This window comes from Anguilla rostrata, chromosome 5, assembly GCF_018555375.3.
Source record: "Anguilla rostrata isolate EN2019 chromosome 5, ASM1855537v3, whole genome shotgun sequence".
Lineage (NCBI taxonomy): Eukaryota > Metazoa > Chordata > Actinopteri > Anguilliformes > Anguillidae > Anguilla > Anguilla rostrata.
This window is the reverse complement of record NC_057937.1, coordinates 40192749-40214611: the sequence shown is the minus strand read 5'-3', so window position 1 is coordinate 40214611 and position 21863 is coordinate 40192749. Positions and strand designations below refer to the sequence as shown.

At 45.5% G+C, this 21863-nt stretch overlaps 1 protein-coding gene across 16 annotated transcripts in view; it reads right to left on the bottom strand.

Moving 5' to 3' along the window:
- LOC135255262 (neuron navigator 2-like) overlaps window positions 1-21863 on the bottom strand; it is a 194369-nt gene that overhangs the window by 5278 nt on the left and 167228 nt on the right. For 8 of the 16 annotated variants that reach the window (XM_064336200.1, XM_064336201.1, XM_064336190.1 and 5 more), the window contains 17 exons: window positions 19311-19355; window positions 17963-18123; window positions 17173-17355; window positions 14871-14923; window positions 12857-12880; window positions 12525-12599; window positions 8649-8732; window positions 8041-8170; window positions 7301-7452; window positions 6753-6782; window positions 4669-4841; window positions 3904-4057; window positions 3231-3390; window positions 2656-2753; window positions 2391-2486; window positions 2109-2277; window positions 156-391 (listed from right to left, as the gene is read on the bottom strand). In XM_064336200.1, the coding sequence (XP_064192270.1) occupies window positions 156-391; window positions 2109-2277; window positions 2391-2486; window positions 2656-2753; window positions 3231-3390; window positions 3904-4057; window positions 4669-4841; window positions 6753-6782; window positions 7301-7452; window positions 8041-8170; window positions 8649-8732; window positions 12525-12599; window positions 12857-12880; window positions 14871-14923; window positions 17173-17355; window positions 17963-18123; window positions 19311-19355 (2023 nt within the window). The remainder of the gene's footprint in view (window positions 1-155; window positions 392-2108; window positions 2278-2390; window positions 2487-2655; window positions 2754-3230; window positions 3391-3903; window positions 4058-4668; window positions 4842-6752; window positions 6783-7300; window positions 7453-8040; window positions 8171-8648; window positions 8733-12524; window positions 12600-12856; window positions 12881-14870; window positions 14924-17172; window positions 17356-17962; window positions 18124-19310; window positions 19356-21863) is intronic. The other 8 variants (XM_064336191.1, XM_064336198.1, XM_064336193.1 and 5 more) reach the window with 5 other exon arrangements.

Sequence of the window (21863 nt, the reverse complement as noted above, 5' to 3'; positions counted from 1 at the left end):
TTTCATAGCACTGCTAGGAATCAGTACACTGAGAACTCCAACAGCCATAACAGAATTCTTCATAAGGAACACCCCTAGCAACGTACAAAACTCCTTCTGCTCCGGTGTGAGCGGAAGGACGTAAAGCGTAGCAGTCAGTGGCAGGGCAGCCTCACCTTGCTGGACTTGTGGTCCACGTTAAAGGTGGCGATGGCCCCGTCGGCCAGCGAGCGGCCCTCCCACAGCACCATGTGCTCGGCCAGCCGGCTGGCCAGGAAGGTCTTGCCGGTGCCGCTGGGGCCCGACAGGATGATGCGGCGGTGCTCCTGGAGCAGGGAGAAGTAGCGCTGCAGCATGGGCTTGGGGATCAGCGTCTCGAACACCAGGCTGTCCTGGCTGTGCGCCGACACGCCTGCGGGGGGAGACAGAGAGCGCCGTCACACAGAGCGGCGGGAGAGAGGGATAAATGTCTGGAGACACAGCGTAAACGTCCCTGAAGCGCTTTCTCAATGTTTTCATAAGAAGGACAACAATGCTAACACGCTGTAGCCTCTTTGTGTTTTACATGTAAAGAATAAATATTGATTGAATCCTTGATCACAGCAAAAACCATAAACACTCCAGTTAGCTCTTAAGAATTTGTAGTGCTAGGAGAGAAGCATCTAATATCTAGAATGAGTAGAATATATGGGTACTGACTTTGCAGAGTTTGTAATGGAATCAATATTTTTTTCTAAATATAATTGTTTCAAAACATTTTTGAAAAGAAACCAATCATATAGCACTGAAAAAGATTTACCAGTGGGTATTCAGAAAGCAGAAAACTCACTGGTAGTATGGGAAAAAATGTAAAATAATTTCCTGACCAAGATTAGTACAGAAACCACTCCTGGAAAATACAATGACACAGAAATAATTTGAGGCTGAGACACAAAACCTGAGGCCTGAGGGCTAAACTTGGCCTGCCAACATCTTGGGGGAATAAAAGACCACTCGAATGTAAAGTCAAACCAATCAGTCTGATTCAAAAGATGACTTCAAAAATAAATAAATAAATAAATAAACAATGTACATAAAGTGAAATCATATACCATTTCAACCCCATCTTAAGACACTGGTAAAACAGTATTTTCTGAAACTGTTCACAAACATAATTGGCTATGCTTGGCTTTAATGCTGTCAACATTCCTTTTTGTTGGGGGTTAGCAATGATATTAACTTAAAATGTATTTTTAACATTTAGGCCTGAAGGTCATGTCTGAGATTCTGGTTTAGCCCACTAAGCTCACAACAATCGGATGTGACTGACTTGAGGCTTCTCTGATTATGAAGCAGAAATAGCTCACAATAGTTCAATAGTTCACAATAAAAATAGTCCACGTGAAAGATAGAGATACTGTATTTCCAACAGCATGTATCCATCAGTCCAGTGCATGATTCTACAGACCTCTAAGCACCTAAAAGGATGGGTACAATAAGCAGGGCCCAGAAGGGACAGAACAGGGAACTGGGTGTACCTCAGTATGAAGTAGAGGACAGTGAACTGTGTGTACCTCAGTATGAGGGAAAGGACAGTGAACTGTGTGTACCTCAGTATGAGGGAAAGGACAGTGAACTCTGTGTACCTCAGTATGAGGGAAAGGACAGTGAACTCTGTGTACCTCAGTATGAGGGAAAGGACAGTGAACTCTGTGTACCTCAGTATGAGGAAGAGGACAGGGAACTGGGCGTACCTCAGTGTGATGGAGAGTACAGTGAACAGTGTGTACCTCAGTATGAGGAAGAGGACAGGGAACTGGGCGTACCTCAGTGTGATGGAGAGTACAGTGAACAGTGTGTTCCTCAGTATGAGGAAGAGGACAGGGAACTGGGCGTACCTCAGTGTGATGGAGAGTACAGTGAACAGTGTGTACCTCAGTATGAGGAAGAGGACAGGGAACTGGGTGTACCTCAGTGTGAGGAAGAGGACAGTGAACTGAGTGTACCTCAGTATGAGGAAGAGGACAGTGACCTGGGTGTACCTCAGTGTGAGGAAGAGGACAGTGAACTGAGTGTACCTCAGTGTGAGGAAGAGGACAGTGAATTGGGTGTACCTGTGAGTGACAGAGAAGACAGTGAACTGGGCGTACCTTTGAGTGTGACAGAGATGGTGTTGCTCTCCCCCACCAGGTAGCCGCAGGGCAGCAGCTCTGGGGTCTCGGCCCCACTGGTGCGGTGGACGTCCCCGATGCTGTACCCCTCCACGCTGTCCGAGTTCAGGCCCAGCTGGCTCACCGGGTCCACGTGGACAATGTACTCCTGTGGCACAGGGGGGCGGTCAGACGGTCACAGTTTGGTCACAGTGACCTCAGTGAAAAGTCCTTAATTAGCAACAACAGGATGGGTTTCTTTTTGGAGGGGGGGGGGGTTACCTTGAAGAGGCGCCTGACCACCCCGTCCAGCACGTCCCACTTGGTTTTGCCGCTGACCCCTATGCAGCCGATAAGAAAGTGGCGAGGTCTACACTCCTGTCCAAACAATACAAAAGAGCGATAAGGGAGCGTGATCTTACGCACCTAAGCAGTTCATTTTAGCGTATGTGCGTGATTATAGCTCTGCCTTATTGGTCAGTCACATGTTGCGTGTCACTGTAATTGTGCCTGAGCAGTCATGGTTTGTGCCCTTGGTCTCTCTGACCTCTTTCCGTTTGACGTCTTCCTCCAGAACGACCATGATCTTCACGTGTCGCCCCTCTTTGCGTGAGCCGCTGTCTGCGCTGTCGTCCAGCAGCATGTCTGAGGGGACGGGGACACACGGCAGACTCATTAGAGAGCCAGAACATAGAGCAGAACTACAGCAGCCTGTGGAACACACACCGATACACGTGTGCTCACACGCGTGCACACACACAAACTCACACACACATATATACACACACACACACACAAACACACACCATTGTCCATGAGTAATCTCAGAGTATTTTAGCCGGGGAAAGCAGCTGCATGCAGATACATGTGTTTTCCCACATTTTTCGAGTTCAGCACAACATACACACAAAAATAGCTGCCACACATTCTCTCTAATACAGGCGCACATATACAAAAGCACAAAAACAGTCACACACAGACTCACTCACGCACGCCTATACAAACACACAGACATAATATGTACTATACCTCGAGTCCACATGTACGACACATGCTTATACAAACACACAGACATGATATGTACTATACCTCCAGTACTCATGTGTGACCGCACAGACTCACCCAGGCTGGTGGACTCTGACAGGTTGAGGCTGTGCTGGGACAGTCCCACAGAAGGGTGCGGCGAGGAGGCGATGGACACCTGGGACGGGGCCCGGCTGCACCTGCCCTGACTCTCCAGCTTCAGACGGTCGTTCTCAGCCTTCAGCCTCTCTATCTCACCCTGGAGAAACACATCCCCATACATCACACCAACGGCTACGCCAGGCTCTTACACAACAGCACTCCTGAATCACGGCGATTGTGACTTGCGTGGTCTGCGTGTCTCGTTCTTTGTGCATGGTAGGCCTGAAGCTTCCTGAAGCTACTTGGCCTTACTTCCGTGTAGGATGCTCCAGACTGAATGCCATTCCTCAAGTACAGCACGAAAACCACAAATGGTTGCATTCACTGAAACCCACAGACTAGCTTTGCATGCAAGTCTTGTTAGCATGAGGATCGGGGCTTCAGTGTGCTCTCTCATTTTGCTTGTGTGCACGTGTGTGTGTCTGTTTACAGTGCTAGCTCCTTGACTGGGTGTGGCTCACAGCTGTGGCACGGGCCCCTCATGAAATGACTTCATAAGCTTCATTTGGCGCTCGCTGCCCTGCTGTGGTGCGGGTGCCACCCGCGGTAGCGGTACGGGCCCCTTTCGTGAAATCCGACTCGGGGCCCGGTGCGCTGTGGGAGATCTCACCTGCATGCGGTTCATGGCCTCCCGCAGCTGGTCCAGCTGGTGGGCGGAGCTGAGGGCCTCCAGGCGGATGTCCGTCAGCTTCATCTCCTTGTCGCGGAGCTCGCTGCGCAGCTGCATGACGGTCTCCGCCTCGCTGTCCGTGCACTCCGAGAGCCTGCGGGAACGCGCGGAGCAAACGGCACGGTTAGCACCAGCCACACACAGACAGCAAGCATATCAGCAGGACTATACAGCAAACGCACTTAGCATCAGCAATACGCATAGACTCTGCTTAGCAACAATGGCACACAGAGAAAAAGCACCAAATACTATAGAAGCATCAATAATATATAGGTAACACACTTTGCATCAATAATACGTGGAGGACACGCTTAACACCAGTGCAGTCCTCTGTGATCGTGTAACTGATCAAAAAGCAGGGACTCTCTTCATATCAGATTGATGAAAACTACACACAAATAATGCTGTGGAGCTGAGTCATAGGACATGTGAGCTCAACAGGGATCAAATTATAAAGTGATAATGAAAACCACACAGGAAATACTGAGAGACAATTATTTTCACTCATAGAACCCTCTGGGAGATCTAATTGGCTACATTTTCACCAACTGAAACTCTACAGGTTGCCAATCACTGAGTGGTGTTATATGACAGTCCCCCCAGGTTATCAAGTGCACAACGCCCAGTAAGGCCGGATCTGATCGGCTGAAACCGACTGAAGGACACGCCAGCTTTGAGTAAAGGGGAGGAGTGGGGGGCACATACAGAGAGTTGGACTGGGAGTTCCTCAGGACGGGCGTAGAGGCCGAGGAGCCGTTGTGGGGAAGCTTGGGGGACGAGGGCAGGGAGGAGTCGGTCATTTCCTCGATGTCCGAATGCGAGGATGCCGACTTGGGCGACTTCTTTTTGCTGAATGCCTGCTTGAAAGAGCTCCGTAGCTGCAATGAAGAGCAGAGAAGACTGTCAGCACTCCATGGACAGGAAAAAGAGAGTACATTCAGTACAACAAAAGTAGAACATTCACAGAACATATTCGAGAGAAACAGTAGTGACCCGATCCCACTGGATGGCCACTTTGCTCCAGAGATAGAACCGAGGTGCTATCATTATCATCTGAGCCCCTTTAATCAGAGGCTATGGTGAATAAACATGGTGCACCTTTATGAATGATACGAATGACCATTTCTCTGCTTTTGGATTTCACAGTTACAGAGGGATAAGGAACCGACTGCTCAAAACCAGATGCAAAGAATGGCCCTGAACTTCACCTTCACCCATCAAATACAAATCCACGATAAACTGGGAGGTAGACATAAACAAGGTGCCATTTTCAACTCGTTTGTTTACGCATCCTAAATCCTTTAAATGCCAGTTAGCAAACAGCTAATTTTCAGATGTAAAGTTGTGAAGGGAAGCATAATTTTAAAGAGAAGGCAAGAGAGGGTTAGTGATGTTAAAGAAAGTGTTTGGTTAGCAAGGTTAAGCGGTTTGTTAGAACTATCTTACCTCGTAGACCTGCCACATGAAGCGAAGCACAAAGGGGAATAAAAAAGGACACAAAAACAACACACAATGAGTCCAGGAGTGCAGTCGGGCATTTTAAGTCACATGCGGCTTACAGTATGGCTGTGTTTATTTAGCTTTGTTAGAAACAGCGTTCAGCCTTCTGCATGGTCACAGAACCATGGAGGGCCCCTGTACCGCAGATGAACAGCAGAGATGTCTATTGTGGAAAGGCCAATTTACTACAGGATGTAAGATTGTGTGTTCATATTTTAAGCCGAAATGGACGTATACCCTAGTGCTAGGGATAGGCATCTTGGTCTGAAGTTCAAAAGGCCGTATTTGTCAGGTGATTGCCAGTGTGTGCCATGGTGTGGCTGTACACATAACTGACACGTCCACAAAAAAGTTTGCAACGCACCAGTACAAAGTCCAAAAAATGTGTGTTGTGCAAATTCTTTAGGCCTGGCACTGTTGCCATGGCAGCACATTGTTGGGGCTGGATTAATCACGGTCGAGGGCTGAAGGAAATGTCAAGAAGAAAGCCAGGCTAAATGAAAAGCACAGAGAATCTATACCCGTAGGGTTCAGCTATGACAGGAGCTAGCAAACTCAAGGACACACAGCAGAGCTTGGGGTGACTCTAGAAACACGCCAGTACCTAAAGTTCTCTGGGGAAAAAAATGATCCTAGAGAAGTGCCTTTCAGTTATGTATAGTTCTTGTTTGGCCCAACTTTGTCCTGTGGGTTTGGACACCTAATCGAGCACTTTCTCCAAGTTCATTTTTCAATGGATCTCCAGAGGACTTAATTAATCTCAAGCTCTAAGATGCGTGTAGGCAACAAAATAATGTATTGCTTTTGGGTATTATGTAAAACTGTAGAAAAAATACTTAAAATGAAAAACGAAACAAACAATGTGAGAAGTCTGATAATACATAATGCAATGTCAGGACACCCTAGGTGGTATTTGTTGCCTGCAGACATCAGAAATGATAAGACTACACTCTCTCTGGACACCGTCATCTTTCACCTTCACTCCTGTGCAGGACACCGTCTTTTGAGGACAGAGCAAAAGAACAAGCACTGAGTTAACTGCACTGACCATGGGGACATGTAAAATCCACACAAAGCCATGAACACGGTTTTGGCTACACACTCTAATACACCACAAGGCAACCAGGGCTGGAATTAAATAAAACCTTTGACCCCTGCGATAAAGGCTAATGTCACACCCAGGAACAAGAGTGGATTTAAGCTAGGCACAGGGCTACTGCCCGCAAGATGGGTCAAAGCTTTGATTTACTCTGGCCTCTGGTCCACATATAAACCACTCCCATGTCTACTGTATTCACCTTTCCTCCTGTACAAGAAGACTGTGCAGGGACGCAATGGTGAGAAACACATACGTGAGAAACAGGGCAAGGCAGGTACACACAGCAGATAAGTATCTCCCGACACACACTGTGGGAGGTGTGAGTACGTGCGCAAGAAAACATTGCACAACACACCTAAGGAAACTGGAACTGTCCTATGGCTAATTCAGCAAAATAAGCAACTCTACAGCACTCCCATTTTGGGAACATTTGCTCCTGAAAATTGACGTATGCTAACTTGAAAAATAATTTAGGTGCACATCTACTAATTGGGATGCATTAGTGCGCTCTGACATTTTTCAACTTACGAGCACAAAATGTAAGTGTAGATCCCTGGCTTACATTCAGATGCTCAGCATCTGGGGCTAAAATAGCACCTGTCAACCTCCAGACGGAGTATATCCTGTATGTACTGTTATTTGCCAAATGAGTACCACGGTGGTGTTTGCGTGTTTTGGGTAAATTCATTGGTTCCGATGGAAAATACAGCAGTCCAGTTAAGTTGTCGTGGCACTGACCCAGTTTTTCTTCTTCTTCTTGTTCTTGGCGTCCTGGTCCATGTTGCTGCCCACGCTGGAGTGGCTGGTGGCGCTGGTGATGCTGGACACGCTGTCCGAGGAGTGCTGTCTGCGGATGCGCAGGTCCGGCTGCGACTCACCGTTGTCCGAGGCTGCGCAGACAAGGGACAGGAGAGGAGAGGCCATCTTAGCCATAAAAGTCACACCATTACACTGTAATTTTCTCTGTGTAATTTGATTACTGCACTTATCACTGTATTTCACTGCACGCGCTCTATATAAACACACATGATATGTACTGTACCTCCAGTACAAAGTCATAATATGTGGAAGAGTGCATGCATATGTGCATGTGTGTGTGTGTGTGTGCATGTGTCTAAATATGATCACCTACCCAAAACTGGGAAAACTTGCATGTGAGCAAATTAACTTCACACAACCAAGACATAAACTACTTTTGCAACTACTAAGCAAGCATTTAAGTATTTGTATCTTCAATATCAATAGTATAAGTGCTGCATTCATCTAAATTGCATAAAAATGGCCTTCCAGTAAAAAAAAGAACAGTGGACTTTGCAGTGTTAACACAACCCTTTTTGGTAATCCTATTTCAGTATGACCAAGCTTCCAGTGTTTCCCCTCACAGGTGGGTCTGGTTTGTACTGCATGTTGTCAGTGATGTACATGATGTACTGCTCTCCTCTGGATTCTGACAGAGGCAGAGCATCCATAACCCTCACCACTTCCATTCCCCTGGCTTTTGCAGGTCAACTCTGGCGTGTTGATCACCCCGTTGATGGCTGCCTGCGCCACGGCGTTCTGCTTCTTCAGGAACTCGATGGTCTTCCTCAGCTCGTTCAGCTCGGAGTCCTGTGGGACAATGCAAGGTGAGTGTGATCTCACGACCATGGGCTGACCTCATACAGCTGACCTGTCAACAGCTTCCCACTGAGGAATTACTTACGCTCAATGAGAACTTTGGGGGTGTCAGCTGCTTTACAAAGCGACACAGAAGTATGAGCAGTAACTCGAATGAAATAAGCATGCCATTTGTTATCTGGTCTTCTTCAGGCAGCAATGAGCACCAGATTAGTTGAACCAAAGTGTCATGCTGATACTACACATCTGAGGGCTGCAGATGTACCCATTGTTGTTTGTTTACTGTCCACCTGTTAGTTGCCAACTAGTAATAAACAGACTGCATGCTTGTCTCACCTGATGTTGGGTTGCTTACTTCATTTGTGTGGCAAAAACCAATTTACGCCCAATGCTGCAATCGGTGTGCGATGTGCAGTACATGCACACAGGGAAAAGTGTAGCACTGCGCTTGCACACGAACCACACGTACCTTCTGCTCGGCGGTCATGGTGAGGCTCTGTAGCCGGATGGTCATGTTCCCCAGGCTCTGCTCGAAGGCGGCCACCAGGTGAGCCTGCGAACAAACACAGGTGTCCCGCGTTAGCGTCTCCATCCCCTCCAGTGACAGGCCAGCAGTGCCCACCACAGCCAGCGGCCAGGTGCTCGCGGCACCCAGCGTGGTGGATTAATCCCATTATGGTCTCTAAAGGACTGTGGTTGGATCCCATTCAGCAGAACCCAGCATGCACACGTCGGCTCAATGATGCATTTCCTTACGACGAGAGGAGTTATCTTGCAGCCACATGGGACAGATAGCTACACCTGGACAGATGCTAATAAATGCAGACACAAATCTTGAGGATGAGGGCGGCTTCTCAGATGATAACTGTGCCTGTCTGGACACGGCTCCAGCGATAGTAATGCAAGGTAGAGATCAGTATGAGGCCCATGCAAGCCCTCATAATCACTGCCAGCAGCTGAAATAAGAGACCCTATGTCTTATGCCAAGTGTACAGAGGAGTGTCCTTGGTGGAAAGGTACATTTTCTGTTGCAAACCTGATGCAGATGGAACCGTTTTACACTGTATGTATGAACAGTGGTAACACCAAACGTCACAGTTCAGTTAGTGTGAAGAAACATTGTTTTTAAGTTTCATCACTAGCTTCACGCCCACATGAACACCTGACTGCTTTCAAGGAATTACAAACAATCTGTCCTGAGGCATGCTTGTCTTTTTGAATAACAAAACTGTAATGGTATTATTGCTACTACCAATAATAATTTTCTGAAGCTACTGTTACTACTGCTGTCATTGCTTCTACTACTATACAAGTACTTCAAACGTTTCTTAAAATAATCTTAAAGCTCATTGTACAGCTCAAATATATTTAGCCACTTTTTTGTCCCACTGCAATACAATACTTTGCCTTGTTCCATTGCCACAGAAGAAAACCCAATCTTAACCAGCCATTCACAGAATAGGACCAACAGCTTTCATTTCATCTCAACTCTGCACTAAGCCCTAGTGTCAGTCAATGACAAAGGCTTCAGAAGAAAAGTACTGTCAAAGGAAAAGTGTAGGAAAAGATCCAACCCTTGATGGGTAATGAATCCTGGGAAAGCAAGTTCTCCAACATGCTCCTCATCAGCACAGTAAAGCCCAATGCTTCACAGCAAAGCCCCCTCGGCCCCACCTCACTGATGTTTTGGATGGAAAGGTCCTCAAACAGAGGGGTGCTCTTCTCCTGATAGTCCGGGCTGTGGCTCTTGCTCCTTGTCAGGTGCGGCCGCTTCCTCAGGGAAGGGTAATGGTTCAGAGGGTGCCACATCACCGGGCCCCCCGATTTGGGGCCGGGAGCACCGTCTGGCAGGGTGAGAGATCCCGACATGTTCTCCGGGTTGGAGCGCGAGGGTGAGAAGTGGCGAGGCGGTGGAGGACGCCGTGCCGGGCGAGCTTCCTGACTGCGACTGTCCTGCCGTGCGGTAAGCGGCGGATAAGCAAACGCAGGTCCTGATGTTATCAGCGGGCTCCGCGTAACATGAGCCAGTTTACTCGTACAGACAAAGCAAAGACTTGGAGTCCTTCCATCGAGGGGAGGAGGAGAAGGAGGGCAAGACGCCATCACGAATCAAGGTTTGCCCCACTCCCCACCTTCGCAGAAGGTTCTGTGTGGTCACGTCAGCCAGGCCACCAAGGTTCAAACCCACGCCGGGTCCCGTTAAGGAACAAGGACGGGTGAACTCCAGCGCACTCATCGAGAGGGGCCGGACTGATGGAGGGAGCCGGAGGGGACGGCAGGTCTAAGAGCCTGCAGAACTGCGAAACTTCCTGTGCCCCCGATGGATGCGGGCCAGAGGAAGGCTTTCATTACCCTGCTCCGCTGTCATATTTCTCGGTGCTCCGAGGCAGGTCGTGCATGTAATTCCACTTAATTTGTTTTGCCGTGGAGAACGGAGGCTAACTAAGGCTAAGCCCAGGTTCAACGGTAAAACTGTCTAACTATTTCCATTCAAGTCAGTCACTCTGTCCATAATGTGTAAATATTGTCATTAGTTTTGTAACTTGAGGAAAGAGGAGTGGCTGGGCTGCATCTCTCCTGAGGGAAGGCCCGGTTGTTTAATGAGCTTGAAGTCGATGGAGGAAGATTTCACAAGAGACATTGAAGGCAGTGATTGAGGGTTCACTGGCTGCAAGGACAGACGGTGAGCCAAAAGGCTGAGATCAGTCATGCCAATGGGCTACAACGAAGAGAGATGTTCTTCCCCAAAGAAATTAAAAGAAGAAAAATAATGACAAATGCAATAAAGTAAAGTGATGATTCTGGGGAACAAAGGAAGTATAGCCAGTTCTTGACTGTGATTATCACGTAGTGTCAATTACAACAAGCAAATTATTGCTGGCTATCATTACTGCATAAATGCCTTGCTCTCAGGCAAGGAAGTTCAGATTCGCACATAATGAGATGTTACAAATCTCTGCACCCATTCAGGTCAACTTAGCAGAACAAATAAGTTTCTGCAGTCAATAGCTGCAATATAGTTATTGAAAAAACAAAATCAAATGTGTTTGTTGCCAACTTATGGTGAATAGTTCGTTTAAATCCAAGAGTGAGTTTATAGACCATATTTAATAGGAATACAGCCCCCAGCCATCTACTTAACCAAACAGCTCTGGCACATCTTCACAGCAGCAAGCAGTATGTGTTTTAAAACAACAACTGCTTAAAAAGTCCACAAATTCAGCATGGCTAACAATCTGTGAAAGCAAGAAACTACACGTTGAATTGGCTATGTGTAATTTTGACTTCAATATCTGGTCAATGTTACTCTAACACTGAACACTGATTTATGGAAATTCAAACTCAATCACTGCGTGCCAAATGATTAACATATTCTATCCTAGCTCACTGCAATAACCACAGCCATACTGAGCACCAAAACAAGGAAGAATAAACTCACCTTCATTAAAGCACAAACAGCATAATCAATATGAACAAGGGAGTGCTACAAAAACCTTAATGCGTGAACAGTACTAAGTCGTATGTTTATCTATGTCACAGAAAAACAAACCACTGAAATGTATAACTGATGGAAAATATAATGTGGTGCAACACTCAGGAAAGGCCAATCACTCCTCACAGAAACTAACATTACAGAACCAGCCATGCGAAAACACAATATGCCTCCGACTCTCCCAATATGGTCCAAAATGACGGATGAAGGAATCCGGTGGGGGCCGGAGCGCGGCTGCTCAAGCAGGAAGATGAAATGCAGAGAAGGTGGTGCCGTGCACACGAGGGAGCTGGAAGGTGCGTTATCGCATTAATCAGGGCAGCCATGCGATTTGCGCAGGGCACAGGGGTGAAGACAGACGTCGGTGACGCTCCAAACCCAAACATTATCCGCGCCGTCGACAAACAGATACCAAACTCTTGGCTGGATATTTCCGCCAGGTTTCCTCACAGGAAAATGAAATTATATGTATGTATGTATATATATATATATATATTTTAAAAAACCATAAGTGTAACCAGCTGTTAGCCCTTCTCCATACAACAAAGCAGACCTTCCTAATCATACCAGGAATTCTTTCTTATAACAAATGTCATGGCAAAGGCCCAAGGCCTGGGTGTGCAGGAACACCGTCAGGTTTTTAAAAGGATGTGCCTTTTGTTTGGGTGAAGGCATGCTGGTGTAATTTACGGGGGCATTTATCTCTCCTGGATGCAAGGTGGAAAGCGTTAAGCTTGGAACACTGGCTCCCAAATCATTCGTCTGGGGGTCTGCTGTAGTTTATGAGAGCCGGGCCTGCGGGGAGGCTGGGACAAATGGAAAACACAGAGGCTCTATCTCTGCCTTACTCACGTTTGCGCTAAGCTGCGTCGTAAGTGCGGACACCTTCTCCTGGGAAGCGTCCAGCTCTCTCCGCAGCTTGCGGATCTGAAAAGAAAAACAGGGACAGAAGGGGTGTTCACAGATTCCCCCCATGACCCAGGCCCATACAGGAAGCAAATTAACGACTCGTAAGACCTTATTGCTCAAAGACTTTAAAAAGGCCTTTACCTAGATACAGAGCCAAAAACAGTGTCCACTATGCCAGGCCGGCACAAATAAACAGATTTCCACTTTGGAGCCCTCTTTATCTGTTGTAACAACAAAAAGGTTCTGAAAAATGTATGAAAAATGCACATCCTTACCTCTGACTGCGATTTTTCTTCAGGCTGTGAAAACAAAATGTCAGGTTATTAAACTGGCTGAACAAGACAGTGCACTTTGCAGATAAACAAACACAGGGATGGTTTCTGGAAAAGGCTTCCCCAGGCAACGGTGTTGCCTGTATCACCTTGCTGCAGGAAGACAAAGCTGGAATGAGATGGGACCTGCAGCACATGACTTTCTGCCTTTAAGCCACGCATAATTTATAGATTAAGGAGAAAAGGCCTGGTTAATTAGGGTTCTCCATAAAAAGCAGCAACAAAGACTTGTTTTGATTCCCTGGTAATAGTTCCAATGGAGGACAAAGCACAGACTATGCTTGAGGGAGCGAGTGATTCAGAATGACATTTACTGCATTGTGCATTGTTTCCTTAACTCTGCGCGGAACAATTAAACTGGAAATGAACTGGTCCAAAACTTATGAGAAAAGTACTTCAAGTTGGAACTGCTGTCGTATCAGCTTGAAATACAATAGAACTACATAGGCAATATACACATTTTTGTTAAAAGTAAACTTAATAATATAGTTCTTAGCGGTATATATACCCATATATAATCCATTAAGATCAAGTTAATAAGATTTACACGGCTTCCATGAGTAGTTTTCCATCCAGCTGTTCTTTTACCCAGCTGAAATAGATCTGATATAAGATTCTGAAGTACAAGTTCTTGGTGTGGAGTGTGTTTTGCTGCAGTTGCCAGGTAGGTCTCAGAAGTAACACAAACACACATTTAGTTGTTACAAAGTGACCCTGCTATGAAATTATTTTCCCTGGGTCAGGGTGAATACACCTGAGGCGGCTATATTCATGTTTCGACATGCTGTAAAAGTGCTGACACTTATGATGCACTGCTGCAACGGCTTCAGCACTGCTGCTTTCCTAACAGACATGGAAGTGCCAATCACAGTGCTTCCTGTCATAAATTAACCATGTCAGTCTGGATACGCAGAAATGGAACCTGCAGGGAGTCTGTGAAGATCAGATCTCGGGAGCATCTTGGAGGAATAAATGTAACACAAAGACAATACAGCTGATTTAATCCTCATCTTATCTGGAACAGAATCTTTTATTAATGCAAATGTGCTTAATGGACTAGTCAGTGCTTAACAGGCTAAATGGATAAAATTGCACTAAATGAAGATTCACCACTCTCCTCAATAGCTTGGACTGGGAACTATGCATTTTAAAAACATATTTTATTCAACCTCTAAAGTCAGCATGTACTTCCCTGAGCAGGAGCTCATTGCAGTGCTTAACATTACAATGAGCTCTCTTTTGTCATTAATTCCTTTATTATATGTTTACATAATCGAGCAAAACACATACAATAGCCAAAAAAGCACCAGCAAAAAAAGACACCGCAGAACTTTAAAAACACACGAAAACGAAATTACATACATACATACTTTTGGGTTCCCATTCATCCAGTTGAGTCATAAAGAATACACTCAATTTTGATCAAGCAAAGCCTCCCTACCGTGTCCCAAGGCTTCGGTGTGTAAGTGGAGGCGAGTGTGGCCGTCATCGTGGGTCTGACACCTGCTCTTAAGGACTGCAGTGTTCCCATGTTACCACACGAGAGAGACGCCGTCATTTCAGTGTACTACCGACTCCGAGTACACGGCCCACCCAGAGGAAAGCAAGGGCATTGGCTCATTCCACATGGGTGGGACCAACACGGCTCACATGCCCTGAAAACACTGAACTTGGAAAGCAAACCCTCTTTTGTGTGTATGTGCGCATGTGGGCGTATCTGTGTATCATAGTAAGTCTAAAAGCTTGATGCAGTTCTCCCCTGTGACCAAACCAGGACAGCCCAGCCTCCTTAACAACCTCCCTCAGGTCTGAAACACCACACTTACACACTTACAGACGCACTGAACCACAAGCCAACACTTTGTCTTCATGAGACGTCAAACATATAATTCTGTGAAAAAAATACAACATATACATATTTACACTCGCAACAGTAAACGGTCTCACTTGAACTCACCGTTGAGTAGATAGAGGAGGTACTGGATACAAGAGACAGTGATGAGCCATGAACTAGAGACATAAAACAGAAGAAATAAACAGTAAGATTTCTGAGCACAGAGAAATGTTACAGTAAATTAATTGTTAGAGGCTGTGATGAATGATGACACATTTAACTCAACTGAACATGCTAGCAGGTCACTCTGTTAGGAGTTAAGCACCTCCCACCACCTCCAACTCTGTTGGTAAGTCTGACAGTGCAACGATACTTTCCCATACCCCCGCCTGATTTCCCATAACATCACATAAAATAATATCCTTGTAGCAGTAACCCTATCCAATAGGAAAACTAAAGCCATTAACGCAAACTCCTGCCACATATTATCAAAATTACTGTCATTACATATCAAAGTACAACCCAAGATAAATTTCCACTTCTGTGTCAGCAAGATGCTTCATGACAAAGTTGCCTGTGTGGCCAAACTTGATGAGCATGGGGATTTGGGAATGTTGTTTTTCTCTAATGGCTGTTCCTCCCACCACAGTACATACAGCAACAACCGCAAGAAAGCTGGATATTTACCACTGTTTCATCTGTAAATCTATACGAAACACTAATTTCTTCAAAAATACTGACAATATTTGTAATATTATAAGTATTTCAGCATGACTTATAAAGCTTAGACAGCTTAGGAAGCAGCATGGGAATGCATCATGTGATTGCCATTGTTCTAAGTCAAGCGGCGGCTCAGTGTTAGCAATAACAGTAGTTATAACAAGCATTGCAACAAAACATCCATTCAATGTTATCACAGTTAGCGGTGATGAACAATGCAGCGTTCATCTTTTATTTGTGAAAAACTGTTTGGAAGGTTTTTCTGCATTGTGTGATCCGTCTGTCATCAAGTGTCCTGATTATAATGTCAGCTACTTTTAATTTGCCCTATAATTATGTCATTTTCAAGCCCTGTGAGAGAGCTGGGAAAAGATAAGGCACTACAAAAGGTAAAGTGTGAATAACTGGCCCTACGGGGTAAAAGCACCTGCTTTGTATGCAGGGCTGCATCGTCTAGATTCTTGACTGAATGTATCCAGACTGCCCCCAGGCGTTAGACTGTTTTGTTTCAGTATCTTTGAGTTTATACACTCCTTCTTAGTCTTTTGACGGACGGAAGATCCTAAGCACAATGGGGCTTATTCACTGAGGCTGCTACAGTGTGTCGATCAGACAGACAATGTCAAATATGGTGAGGCTTCGTGTCTTTGGGGAACCAGGAGAGAACTCACAGCTAAGAGGAAAGACATACAAAGCTGGGCAGTACCGATAAAGCATGATGCCATTCGGATCCTGTGGAGAACCTAAAAATATCCATCGTGTCAAACATCCATTTTAGTGGCTTTGCATTTGATATAGAATAGAGAACTACACGTGTGTTCAGCCTTCAGGCTAGAACAGTAATTGGACTCCTTGCCAAGGGCAACTTTGACTTGTTACGAATGATAGAGAAAATGAAAAAAGTAACAATGTTCCAGCAAAAATATTGGAGATTTGGTCACTGAACACGCACCGTGATGTGAATAAAAATGGAATTTTCCCTGCATTTGACTAATCCTAAATCTTTTAAATTCAATAAACATTTGGGTGACAGTTTCCTGCTACCACGTTCGGGCAAATGAAAGCAGGTTTTACAGCTGGCATTCTGCATGAACCCAAAGCAGCCGCCTGTGACTGGAGCCTGATGTCTATCAGACTGCTTTGCATCGCACCGCAAGTCTGAACGGCCCGGCTCGACTGTCTGTCTGGCCTATGCTTGGACCTGCAGGACACGTACTCCTGCCAAAAGGAGCTACGTCACCAAGGGGAACTGGCAAACTGGAAAGCCAGGGGATGAGCACTGAATCACAATATCTTTTCAGAGCCAAGAATTTGTAGTTAATTATCCAACCAAACCAACCTCAGAATACTCCTTAGAAAATAACAAAGGGTTTCTTTATGGTTTTGTTCACTCCTTCAGATGTTTGAACAAAAACAGATTTGAAGCATCATAAAACTCTCTAGGGGAGGATAGCTGAACTCCATTTCCACTTTCAGAGGTTTAACCCCTTGGTTATATACCCAAAAAATGCAACTTACTACAAGAATATAATGAGAGTACTGTAATCTTGGTACATCATCATGCTTTTCGGACTTTCTTCGGTTTCTTCTGCACGTTTAATACACAACAATACTGAGCTTATGGCATAAACTGCAATACTGGAGACCATAGACAGGCGAAGGTTTGGTGTGGTAGAGAGTCATTCGGTTCTTGGTTTAGGCTTACCTTCTTCAAAGCCATCCCTGAAGGAGCCGGAGCGGCTCATGGTACGGGACTTGTCGTCCAGCGACATGGAGGAGTTGCGGAGGCGGGAGTCGCTGTAAGGGTCGTACGGACCCTCCTGATTGGACATGGAATTTGTGCGTAGGTTGGCCAGGTTGATCTGCGCAGCTGTGGTTGGGCTGGCTGCTGGTACACGCAAAGCATGACGTCACCATACAGGTCAGCACCGCGGGTGAACTCTTTTGATAAATGTCAATGAACCTACATCCTACATCACAGAACTGCATACCATGTTCAAATGGTCTGCCTGTGAATAGTTCAAGAACAGCACAGAACATGCCACATTACAGCACTAAGTTGGATTTGGAATAATATGCCTGGTCATGGAATTGTGACTGGTTGCAGACTAGACAATGACAAATCCCATCGACTGTCATTGAGTAATACAACTCGATGATAGGCAGATGTCCATTGCATATAACTGGACACAAAATGCTGTTACAAAACATATGAGAAGCACTGTATTCAAAGAATCAGATGTTCAAGCACAAGAAGGTACCACCAAGTACTGGCAAAACCTTGGTAGTACCTACCTATCGTTACTTTTGTTCCCCCCAGAAAAGCAATTTAATGTAATGTAAATTAGCCGCAACTCAAGAGTAGTGGCTATTATTTCTCTTGTTAGCAGGTTAACAGGTAGTCAGAGCAATCTGCTCCCACAGTCGCGCGTTAGGCCAAGCCCGTGCTGTCAGGGCGACGGCAGGAGGTGAGCGACGCGCGGGAGGGAACGTACGCAGCTGAGCGAAGTTGAAGCGGGTCCCGGAGGGCGAGGTGATGCTAGAGCCGGGGGAGAAGGGCGAGTTGCTGGCGGAGTCCTGCAGCCCGCCCGCAGAGTGGGAGCGCAGCCACTCCTTGGCGTCCTCGTGACTGCGCAGCTGGGGCGACGGGGCGTACCTGCAGGTAGGGCAGACGCGGTTCGCTTACACACGAGGGCAGCAGACACAACAAGACTGGATATCACAGCCAGCGGAGCCCTTTCTCACGTGCTGTAACTCGTAGCAGCCAGAACCTTGGGGATTCTTCATGGTTATGAAAAAAGGCTTCCTTTGCTCGACTACAAACATTTGCAAGTGATATAGTAACAGTATAGGAAAAGCTTCATATGAACAGAAGCGAGTCTCTTACATAAATAACGCAGGGTCAGACTTGAGCAACAAAGCACAGTAGTCCCTCCCGAAAACGTTTCCATTACATTAGGGTCTGGATGCAGTTACATATGAACAAACAAGCAGCAGGACTACAAACGCAAAGCACAGGCAATAGTGTGGGTCAGTCTGACACAAAAAAATCCACCATGTTCACATCCAGCATGAAAAACAATGTATTGGTAAAATGTGCATGTAACTGGCATGGAATGTCCCATCAAATGTTCCTGCAACAGATATGCTTTAGTGAGTGCAGGGAGTTTGTTCTGTAACCAATGACACCAGGGCCCAGTAGAGGTGTCTGGTGTGCTGACCTCTTGACCTCAGTATTTACTCTTCCAAGTTTATAACAGTCTCTGTGTTTACACTTCCAGGTTTAAGTCAGCTTGGCTGTCAACACCGTGAGCCTCCCCTCCCACCCGGGGGAGAGCCCTCAGGGGAAATGCTACACAACACTCCATAACCGCAAGGGACTCTGGGAAAAGAAACCATAAAAGTGAGAGGCTCCCTTCCTCAGAGCACTCCGTAAGCCCGAGCAGAGTTTGTAACGATGCCATTCTGGGACTGATGACAACACATAGTTCACACTAAAAATTAAAACAGCAAAAATGTCTCTGCTACAAAAATAAACAAAAAACGAATAAATTAAAAGAAATCGGCAACCCGAGTGCCAATATAAGAGTGCGCAGCTCTAGTGAAATACTGGAGCGGTCTACAGGGAAACATGCACGTGTGCACGTGGCTCTGCCAACGGTGATTGATGACACAAAGCGGCAAAGTACAAGTGGAAAGAACATAAAAAACAAAGCATGTGTGCGCAAGCAGACGACAGAGAGAGCGAGCGAGCGAGTGACTGAGAGAGTGAGCGAGAGAGGGGTGGCAACCCCAAACACAAAGAGAGAGCGCAGCGCTGGGTGCAGTCAGAGCCACCGGTACCTGAGTCCCTTCTTTGGCAGTGTGTTTCTGTGGAGGTGCAGGTCACTGTGATAGAGGATCAGAGAAACACATGCCTCAGGAGAGGGAAAGGCAGAGGACATAGCAGAACAGAATGGGCCGGGTACCAGAACTGCACACGTAAGAGATTCCAGATCCAAGCCACAGGATGTCAAACAATTTAAGGCTCTGACTGCGTACAAAGAAGGCAACTCGTCCTATCTTTTCTGATCTGACAAGAAGCCCAAAAGACATTATATCATTTAAATCCAAGAGCTGGGAAGGAAAGCTACTTCACTTTCATCTGGTCCACTTTCTATCGTCTAGTCTCCTGTGAAGATTAGGGCTATTGGGAGATAATCAAATCCCACCTGCCAGCCAACACATCATGACACCATTTGCTTAAACGCACATGTTGTCCTTTTGTTCACCTTTACAGTAAAAGCTCGACAAGCAAATCTGCGTTTATGACAAGTGATTAATGGGGTGGGTCAACAATTTGACTGAATTCCTGCCACTTCCCACTCCCTTTAAAGCTTTTTTTCTTTTGTAGACTGCATTATACATCAGTTCTTGATTTGGCTCATATCAGATTTGTCAGAGTCATAGAGTGATTCATGCACAAGTGATTCATTTATTTTTCTTCTGAGTGACAAATGCCCAAGGTCCATGTTGCAGCTCAAGCTTTCTGACAGAAGAGTGCTGCTAGAGTGAAAAAGCCCTTTACAAAGTGGTGGCGCTACAGCCTTTCCAGTTCTAGGTTTGCAGCTAGACTACAAGGAGCTACCTGCTCATGTTCTGATACAATGAGAAGCTCAAGACAAGATGACAACCAAGGCAAAGCATTTGGGAGGGATTTAGCAGTCATCAAGCCCTACGAACAGATAACGGGGCGCTACTTTTGGTTCGATTACCAATACAGGTGTGCCGTGCACTCTTTACCATGCAGTCACAGATACTAGGGTCAGGGCAATAGGAACACAAGGTGTTGCCCCTTTCTAATCCTCACATGAAGCAGCTTGCTGCAGGCTCGCTGGTTATTCATGCAACGCTGAGAACAATGTTTTCTGCTGGCACTGTCTGTGAGCGATGACATATTCCAGTGTGACGATGAGGAAAAACCCCAGCAGCTGCCCAATAAGAATGTGCTGACAGGACACACCTGCACTTACAGGACCACCGCTTGGTGAGAGATGAGCAGCTGCAGCCTTAAAATCCGCGGTTTGTATCACACGTCAGCACGGTTTCAATGACCACATTTACATTCACACCATATTCTGAATGATCATCCTTATTACAGTTACAGTCTGATATTCCGATTATGCCATGAACGTGTTATGAAAGGAATAACCTAATCTTATTCCTGTACACAGGCTCAATATTCAGTTCATGTTATTCAGCCAGTGGTAAAGAACAGCATCCTAGTAATTCTTCCATGTGCATAAAGTTTCTTTTAATTTATTGGGTGCAAAAGGCTGCTATTGTTTTGTTTGACTGCCTTAAAATTAGAGCTGTCAATGTTAATGCATTAACTTGTGCCATTAATATAATGATCAACATGTGAAACTTTTTAACGCAGCTAAGCATATTCTTATTTCGGCTTAATCACATTTACAAGTTATTTGCCAACTTTGACAGCTCTACTTAATACATTGCTTCTCGCGTTTTCTACCTGTGTCTGATTTGTTTTGGGGTTTGACAGAACTGTGCATCTTTAATTTGTCTGCTACAGCCTTACAAAAACACTATTGCAATGTTTTCTGTTGTGCATATCATGCTCAATGATGAATTAGTTTAATACAGAAATTAAGACTTCCATCTCCTTTTCGGTCCAGAAGTGCAGGCTTTGTGCTTGTTACAACATTTTTACAGTAAACTAGCTGACTTCAACATCTGAGACACCTTGCAAATCTGTACAATATATGTACAGACCTTGTTTAAGAGTTGTAAATGGAATAAGGTGTTTAAATGCTTATTTGTGGATTATTACAGGCCTATACAATTTATCCTATTCTAATTTCATATATTCGAAATGGGCAAGTCTCACTTTTCAGAATAAGGTGTTTGGGCTGTATCGTAATCGGAATATTTAAATTTTCCAAATAAGATTAGAATAATGATGTGCAAGTAAATGTGGTCACTGAACAAAATGCAACAAGGACGACATGAAGTTTCTTGATGGCTTCTTTTTCATGCCCAATAGGACTGCTGAAAATGTTCACAAATTTAGTCTCAATTATAAACATTTCCGATATCAATTCAGCCAGAAGATGGCACTACATGGATTGTGAGAGATAAACAAGCCATTTTTGCACTGAGTTTTTGATATCATTCCACAATTACTGCATGTTTTTGATTGGCTCTGCCTCAGACATATTTTCTGTGCAATGAAGGATATTTTAGACGCATAAGTTTCTGATGAAGATTGCAGACCAGCAATGTTTTTACAATGACTGATATAGGGGCATTCGGTGGGGGCTTGTGGCCTAAAGCACTGTAATACCTATCCTTCTGTGCACATAAAACTATGTGGGTCAATCAAAAACACATACTCAA